This window comes from Bos taurus, chromosome 15 (genome assembly GCF_002263795.3).
Source record: "Bos taurus isolate L1 Dominette 01449 registration number 42190680 breed Hereford chromosome 15, ARS-UCD2.0, whole genome shotgun sequence".
Lineage (NCBI taxonomy): Eukaryota > Metazoa > Chordata > Mammalia > Artiodactyla > Bovidae > Bos > Bos taurus.
In genome coordinates, this window is record NC_037342.1 from 81,663,899 (window position 1) to 81,673,390 (window position 9,492).

Below are 9,492 nucleotides of genomic sequence, written 5' to 3' on the forward strand. Positions count from 1 at the left end.
GCAAGAATTCTGGAGTGGGTTGCCATTTCCTTTTCCAGGGGATCTTCCTGACTGAGGGATCGAACCTGCGTCTCCTGCATAGGCAGGCAGGTTCTTTACCACTGAGCCACCAGGGAAGCCTCAAAATTTTATAGTTTTCAACACATCTTACACATATTTTGCAAGGTTTATACCTAAGGACTTTATGTCATTGCTACTGTTGCAAATGGTACTGCTTTAAAATTACAATTTGTATATCATATGTGAAACAGATTGCCAGTCCAGGTTCGATGCATGAGACAGGGTGCTCGGGGCCGGTGCACTGGGATAACCCTGAGGGATGGGATGGGGAGGGAGGTGGGAGGGGGGTTCAGGAAGGGGAATACATGCACACCCATGGCTGATTCGTGTCAATGTATGGCCAAAACCACTACAATATTGTAAAGTAATCAGCCTCCAATTAAAATAAGTAAATTAAAAATAAAATACAGGAAAAAACAAACAAAAAATAAATAAAATACAATTTCCAATCATTTATTGACATTATATAGAATTATGATGGATTTTTGAATATTGACCTATCTTCTTGATAACTTACTAAACTCATTAGTTCTATAGTTTTGTTATTTTCTTTGTGATTTTATAAGCAGAAAGTCATATATTCTCTGAATTATGGGAATTTTATTTATTCCTTTCCAACCAATGTGTTCTTTTTTTCTTGCTTTGCTGTATTAATGTCTACCATGATGGATAGAAGTGGTAAGAGGAGATATCCTTGCCTATTTCTAATCTTGGGGAAAAAGCATTCAGTCTTTCATCATAAAGTGTGAAGCCAGCTATGCTTCATAGCTGTTTTTTTATCATGTTTATGAAGTTTCCCACTACTCATACCTTTTGGAGAGTTTTCATTGTCAATAAACGATGAGTTTTGTCTAAGGCTTTTTCTGCATCTATTGAGATGACTGTATGGTTTAGTCTAGTGCTACCATATGATTTCATTCATATGTGGAATATAGAACAAACAAACATGTAACATGGAGAGATCTAGAGGTTGTCAGACTAACGAAGTCAAACAAAGACAAATATCATATGATATTGCTTTTACGTGGAATCTAAGAGGGGTCATATAAACGGACTTATCTACAAAACAGAAATAGTTACAATGAAAAAAATAAACTATGGTTACCAGGGTTAAGGAGGAAGAGGGATAAATTGGAAGATTGGAACTGACATATACATACTACTATATTTAGATAACTAGATAACTAATAAGTACCTACTGTATAGCACAGGAAACTCTGCTCAGTACTCTGTCATGGCTTATATTGGAAAAGAATCTGAAACAAAGTGCACATATGTATAAATGATTGACTTTGCTGTACACCTGAAACTAACACATTGTAAATCAACTATCAGTTCCGTTCAGTTCAGTTGCTCAGTCGTGTCCAACTCTTTGCGACCCCATGAATCGCAGCACGCCAGGCCTCCCTGTCCATCACCAACTCCCGGAGTTCACTCAGACTCATGTCCAATGAGTCAGTGATGCCATCCAGCCATCTCATCCTCTGCCGTCCCCTCATCCTCCTGCCCCCAATCCCTCCCAGCATCAGAGTCTTTTCCAATGCGTCAACTCTTCGCATCAGGTGGCCAAAGTACTGGAGTTTCAGCTTCAGCATCATTCCTTCCAAAGAAATCCCAGGGCTGATCTCCTTCAGAATGGACTGGTTGGATCTCCTTGCAGTCCAAGGGACTCTCAAGAGTCTTCTCCAACACCACAGTTCAAAAGCATCAATTCTTCAGTGCTCAGCCTTCTTCACAGTCCAACTCTCACATCCATACATGACCACGGGAAAAACCATAGCTTTGATTAGACAGACCTTCATTGGCAAAGTAATGTCTCTGCTTTTGAATATGCTATCTAGGTTGGTCATAACTTTCCTTCCAAGGAGTAAGCGTCTTTTAATTTCATGGCTGCAGTCACTATCTGTAGTGATTTTGGAGCCCAGAAAAATAAAGTCTGACACTGTTTCCACTGTTTCCCCATCTATTTCCCATGAAGTAATGGGACCAGATGCCATGATCTTCATTTTCTGAATGTTGAGCTTTCACTTTCATCAAGAGGCTTTTGAGTTCCTCTTTACTTTCTGCCATAAGGGTGGTGTCATCTGCATATCTCAGGTTATTGATATTTCTCCCGGCAATCTTGATTCCACTTGTGCTTCTTCCAGTCCAGTGTTTCTTATGATGTACTCTGCATTAAATTAAATAAGCAGGGTGACAATATACAGCCTTGACGAGCTCCTTTTCCTATTTGGAACCAGTCTGTTGTTCCATGTCCAGTTCTAACTGCTGCTTCCTGACCTGCATACAGATTTCTCAAGAGGCAGGTCAGGTAGTCTGGTATTCCCATCTCTTTCAGAATTTTCCACAGTTTATTGTGATCCACACAGTCAAAGGCTTTGGCATAGTCAATAAAGCAGAAATAGATGTTTTTCTGGAACTCTCTTGATTTTTCCATGATCCAGGGGATGTTGGCAATTTGATCTCTGGTTCCTCTGCCTTTTCTAAAACCAGCTTGAACACAGGAAGTTCACGGTTCACATATTGCTGAAGCCTGGCTTGGAGAATTTTTAGCATTACTTTACTAGCATGTGAGATGAGTGCAATTGTGCGGTAGTTTGAGCATTCTTTGGCATTGCTTTTCTTTGGGATTGGAATGAAAACTGACCTTTTCCAGTCCTGTGGCCACTGCTGAGTTTTCCAAATTTGCTGGCATATTGAGTGTAGCACTTTCACAGCATCATCTTTCAGGATTTGAAATAGCTCAACTGGAATTCCATCACCTCCAGTATACATTTAAAAAAGAAGCAGACAATTAATGAACACAGCAAACCAAACAGAAACACACACACAGATACAGAGAACAGAGTAGTTGTACTAGAGAGGAAGAGGCAGTTGGGAGGACAAAACTGGTAAAGGTAATCAATATAATGAATAAATGGAAACTAAATTTTTGGTGGTGAGGCTGCTGTAGTGTCTACAGAATTAGAAATATGTACAGTAAATGTGAACCTTACATAATGTTATAAACCAATGTAACCTCAATAGAAATTAATTAAAAGAGAACAAAAAACATACAAATAAAAAATTCCACAACATCTTAATATAGGATATTATTTTGAAGTCCCACTTGCAATTAACTTGAAATCCCACTTGGTCATGACTTTTTAAGCATTTTATATATTATTAGATTTGATCACACACAATGATGAAAAGGATAGTTGTACATAAAAGAATAAATCAATGTAATATATCACATTAATAGAATGAAACACAAGATTCCTATGATTATCTCAGCAGATGTGGAAAAAGCATTTGACAAAATTCAACAGCTTTTCATGATAAAAGCTCTCCATGAATTAGGTATGAAAGTAATGTACTAAAAAACACTATACATGACAAACCCACAGCTGTATCATACTCTGCAGTGAAGAATTGAAAGTTTTTCTCTAAGATCAGGAAATAGACAAGGTGCCCTCTCTAACCACTTCAGTATAGTGATAGAAGTCCAGCCAGACTTTTTATGTGGACCATGCAGTTGTGGATGCTCTGGACCTTAGCACTTCCATTTGATCATTTCTTATAAGTTTTCGTTCCTTTATCAAAATCATCAGCCTGATGGCTATGTTTTTCCAATTTTTCCACCAGAATCTTTAACATATTAATCATATTTATTGGTTGGCCAACATATTTGTCAGGGTTTCTTTATGATGCTGCAGAAAAACTCAAATGAACTTTTTGGCCAACCCAATATTTCGTATGGCCTCTCAGATAGTTTCAGTATCTCTGTCACATCAGCATTTGATTCGGTCAGTTGCTTTGTCACTCAGGAATGTATTGCCTCTTTGTATTTCTTACAATTTTGTTTTGGAAGCCACGCATTGTGGATGAAGCAATAAAGCTGGTGGTAGACTTTATGCCTGAAGATAGGTCTACTTTTTGTTCTTGTTGTTGTTTGGCTAAAATATTAGTGTAGACAGCTGAGTCAATCTAGTTACAGACGAGTCAAACTGAATTTGGATCTTGTTTCTATAGTTACTGTCAATGAATCACACATGAAGAGACTTCATACAGCCTGGCCACGTTTTAGGATGGAGGCTGGTTTACAAGATGTTTCTCAATATCTGTTACCATCTCAGTTTTAAACCTTTCCTTTGCACTTGAGCCTTAGACAGGACCTCCACGATCTTGCCCCGCTCCTAGCAGTAGGTCGTGTTTCCTTACTGCTCAAAGTTGCTTAGCCCACTTGCAAAAAGCACAGTCCTTTCACTGTTTTGATATGGCTTTCATCTTACACAGAAATCTCCTTGATCTCAGAGGTGGGGCCCTTCTCAGTGATCCTGACTTACCCTGGGTACAGTAGACCTCTAGCAGTTTTATCCCAGGACATAAATAAATAAATCAAATATATAAAGTATAAAATTCACTAAAGTGTATGAATAGCAGATTTAAGCTGGCAGAAGAAAAAAAAAACAACAGTGAACCTTAGGATATGTCAGTTGAGAATATACAGTCCTAGGAACAGAGATAAAAAAGAATAAAAAATAGTCTCAGAGAACAGTGGGATACTCCAAAAGAACCAACATACTCATAATGCAATTCCCAAAAGGAGAGAGAGAAAGGGACAGGAAATCTTTGAAGAAATAATAGCAAAAACATGCCAAATCTGACACAAACAATGGACATATATATAAATCAAAATTGTTAACATTTTGAGACTCAAAATATTAATGCCTTTGGACAGTAACAATTCATAGCATTTATATGCAGAGAAGTTATTAATACTACTGTAATTCTTGGTGCTCAAAATTTTAAAATTAAATATTATACTTTTATTTAAGTAAATTAAACTTGCCTTTATGATCCTTTTCTTTTTCCTATATTTTTGCACATTATCTCTATTTAAAATGTCATATAAAAATTATTTTTAGGTATGACATATGAAAATTTATTTAGGAAAATAAATGCCTGTATAAAGACATTCAGTTTTATTAAAAATAGGAATAAACAAACTCAATAATTTATACTCAAAACGCATTGGAAGCACTTTCATAAATGTTATTAAAAAAAATAGTAACCTATTGCTTTTTCAATGTAAAAAAGATCAACTGAAATACAATTTTCAAAAAGCCAAACATATATATCTTATTTACATTAAGTCAAATATTTATACTAAGAATGTGTTCCCAGACACCAAAATAATTGTTTTAAATTCTATTATAATAATAGACCCATCTCAGTTCAGTTCAGTTCATTTGCTCAGTCGTGTCCAACTCTTTGCGACCCCATGAATCGCAGCACACCAAGCCTCCCTATCCATCACCAACTCCCAGAGTTCACTCAAACTCACGTCCATAGAGTGGGTGATGCCATCCAGCCATCTCATCCTCTGTCGTCCCCTTCTCCTCCTGCCCCCAATCCATCCCAGCATCAGAGTCTTTTCCAATGAGTCAACTCTTCACATGAGGTGGCCAAAGTACTGGAGTTTCAGCTTCAACATCAGTCCTTCCAAAGAACACCCAGGACTGATCTCCTTTAGGATGGACTGGTTGGATCTCCTTGCAGTCCAGGGAACTCTCAAGAGTCTTCTCCAACACCACAGTTCAAAAACATCAATTCTTCGGTTCTCAGCTTTCTTCGCAGTTCAACTCTCACATCCATACATGATTACTGGAATAACCATAGCCTTGACTAGATGGACCTTTGTTGGCAAAGTAATGTCTCTTCTTTTGAATATACTATCTAGGTTGGCCATAACTTTTCTTCCAAGGAGTAAGCATCTTTTAATTTCATGGCTGCAATCACCATCTGCAGTGATTTTGGAGCCCAAAAAAATAAAATCTGACACAGTTTCCACTGTTTCCCCATCTATTTCCCATGAAGTGATGGGACTGGATGCCATGATCTTTGTTTTCTGAATGTTGAGCTTTAAGCCAACTTTTTCATTCTCCTCTTTCACTTTCATCAAGAGGCTTTTTAGTTCCTCTTCACTGTCTGCCATAAGCGTGGTGTCATCTGCATATCTCAGGTTATTGATATTTCTCCTGGGAATCTTGATTCCAGCTTGTGCTTCTTCCAGCCCAGCGTTTCTCATGATGTACTCTGCATATAAGTCAAATAAGCAGGGTGACAATATACAGCCTTGACGAACTCCTTTTCCTATTTGGAACCAGTCTGTTGTTTCATGTCCACTTCTAACTGTTGCTTCCTGACCTGCATATAGGTTTCTCAAGAGGCAGGTCAGGTGGTCTGGTATTCCCATCTCTTTCAGAATTTTCCACAGTTTATTGTGATCCACACAGTCAAAGGCTTTGGCATAGTCAATAAAGCAGAAATAGATGTTTTTCTGGAACTCTCTTGCTTTTTCGATGATCCAGCGGATGTTGGCAATTTGATCTCTGGTTCCTCTGCCTTTTCTAAAACCAGCTTGAACATCTGGAAGTTCACGGTTCACATATTGCTGAAGCCTGGCTTGGAGAATTTTGAGCATTACTTTATGTCTTAACTAATTTCTCTTCTGTAGATGTGTGGGTTTCATGAGTTTCTCATGAGTGATGTACATGTGTGCATATGCTAATACATACATGTAAATGTATATGTTCATGTGAGAGTGTGGGTGAGTAGGCTTACTAGGTAGAATATTTAAAATAAAAATTCCATGTTCCTGGTAACCTATTCTTCCTTGTTATCATATTTTTGGAGATTTTAATTTGTGAAGTTAATCAACAGCTGGAGAAATTGCCGTAAGAATTTAGAAATGTGTTGGGCAGACAGGAAAATATTTTCCCTAGATAGTTGGAGGTGGATAAAGTTGCCTCCACTTTGGGAGGCAATGGCAATGGCAGTGGGAGAAGGCAATGGCACCCCACTCCAGTACTCTTGCCTGGAAAATCCCATGGACGGCGGAGCCTGGTGGGCTGCAGTCCGTGGGCTCGCTAAGAGTCAGACACGACTGAGCGACTTCCCTTTCACTTTTCATTTTCATGCACTGAAGAAGGAAATGGCAACCCACTCCAGTGTTCTTGCCTGGAGAATCCCAGGGACGGGGGAGCCTGGTGGGCTTCTGTCTATGGGGTCGCACAGAGTCGGACACGACTGAAGCAACTTAGCAGCAGCAGCAGCAGCAAAGTTGCCTTATTATAGGTTTAATGTAATTAAAATACAAATCCTATAGAAGACTTTGCCTTCCCCACAGCCGTCTTAAAGGCACTCTTGACCTCCTTGTTCCTCAGGCTGTAGACCAGTGGATTCAGCATGGGGATGACCATGGCACAGAACACGGACGCCATTTTGTCTGCGCTCATGGAGTGGCTGGAGCTGGGCTGTAAGTACATGAAGATGCCTGTCCCGTAGAAGATGGAGACAGCAGTGAGGTGGGAAGCACAGGTGGAAAAGGCCTTCTGGCGTCCTTCAGAAGAGCGCATCCTCAGAATGGTGATAAATATAAACAGGTAGGAGATGAAGATGACCAGAATAGAAAAGAAGTCATTGAAACCCACCACAAAGAAAATAACCATCTCACTGACGTAGTTGTCTGAGCATGAGAGAGCCAGCAGAGGAGGAGCGTCACAAAAGAAGTGATTGACCACGTTGGCCCTACAGAAGGAGAGCCTGAAAACGTTCCCATTGTGGACGGAGGCATTCAGGAAGCCACAGAAGTAGCAGCCTACGAGCAGACGTGCGCACGCTTTGGTCGTCATGGCCGTGGTGTAGTGCAGGGGTTTGCACACGGCGGCATAGCGGTCATAAGCCATTGCGGCCAAGAGGAAACTTTCTACGGTGATAAAGGCTACGAAGAAGAAGAACTGGGTGACACAAGCCTCGTAGGAAATGGTTTTGTCTCCTGTGAGGAATCCAGCCATCACTTTGGGAGTGACAGCTGAGGAGTAACCAAAGTCCACCAGCGAGAGTTGGCTGAGAAAGAAGTACATGGGCGTGTGGAGACGAGAGTCCAGCAGGATCAGCTCGGTCATCCCCAGGTTCCCAACCAGGGTGAGGAGGTAGATGAGAGAGAAAGTGATGAAGAGCAGGATCTGCACTTGCGGGTCATCGGATAACCCCACAAGGAGGAACTCAGTCACCGCTGTAGTGTTTTCCATGGAGTTCAACTGGGAATTGTGTGCCTGCTCTGTAGCAATGGGAAAATAGAATCAGGATGATAAATAGAGGAAAGACTCTACTGAAACCAGTCAGCGTGTTTACTCGTGCCTTATTTCAGTATTGCAATAACTTGTTCCCAGGAGTTTTTAGATTTAAAGCATGGCCATGACGACCAAATGCAATTTTGGATTATTAATAAGCCATAGAATAGTCCAGGTAAAAGGACTTGGAGATAACACATCCAATCTCCTAAGTTCATAGAAAAGTGAATTCAGATAAAAATAAAAGAAAGGATTTAAGCAATTTTATCAGATTAGTTGCTAACCAGAGCAGCTCAGACAGCCAAGTCAAAGTTTACAAAATAATCACAAATTATTTTTGTATTAAACTACAATAGTTTAATAAAATTAATGTGAAACTGAATTAACTTTACTTCAACTGACATTGTCTTTTTTGTTGCATCAGAACATCTGAATATGGTAACGAAAGACAGTTAAATAAGACATGTCCTAAAGCCACAATGAGTTATCACCTCACACCTGTCAAAACAGCTATCATCAAAAATTCTACAAATAACAAATGCTGGATAGGATTTGGGAAAAAGTGAATCTTCATACTCTGTTGGTGGGAATATATAGTGGCAGCCATTATGGACAACAGTAGAGAGGTTCCTCAAAAAACTAAAAACACAATTGCCATATGATACAACAATCCCACTTCTGAGCATATAGCTGAAGAACAAAATAATTAGAAAAGACACATGCACGCCAGTATTCAGAAGCACTATTTACAATAGTCAAGACATGGAAGCAACCCGAGTGCCCATCAACAAATGAATAGCTAAAGAAGATACGGTACATATCCATCAGTATGATGGAATAATACTCAGCCATAAAGAGGAGTGACATTCTGCCGCTTGCAGCAACACAGATGGACCCAGATAATACGCTTAGTGAAAGAATACAGAGAAAGACAAATCCTATGATGTATTTGTGAACGTGAATTTGTGTATATGAGTACAAATGACATCACTTGTATGTGGACTCTAAAAAAATAACACAAATGAACGTATACAACTAAAAAACAGCAACAACAGACTCATAGACTGAAAAAACAAAAGTGCTTACCAAAGGGGAAGCAAAGGAGAGAGGGGTATGGGTTAAGAGATATAAACTGCTACAGCTGTGGGATTAGTCCAAATGACTAATATTATTACATTACTTGAAAGACAGAGCAGATTAAAGAAGCTTAATTTGTTCAAAGTTCAACAAGTTTATACTTAGCAGACACTCAAGATATTTTTGTGTATTCCTCTTAGCCACACAATAAGCATCCATGTTCTAATAGGATCTA

The 9,492-nt window shown here is 39.3% G+C and overlaps 1 protein-coding gene across 1 annotated transcript; it reads right to left on the bottom strand.

Moving 5' to 3' along the window:
- Positions 1-7,193: 7,193 nt before the first annotated feature.
- On the bottom strand, positions 7,194-8,138 carry OR5B12C (olfactory receptor family 5 subfamily B member 12C). Its single transcript, NM_001389779.1, has one exon. The coding sequence runs from the start codon at positions 8,136-8,138 to the stop codon at positions 7,194-7,196; it is 945 nt and encodes a 314-aa protein (NP_001376708.1).
- Positions 8,139-9,492: the final 1,354 nt, after the last annotated feature.

What these genes read in the sequence shown, in the direction of transcription:
- OR5B12C (NM_001389779.1), bottom strand. Translation starts at nt 8,138, where the DNA reads ATGGAAAACACTACAGCGGTGACTGAGTTCCTCCTTGTGGGGTTATCC.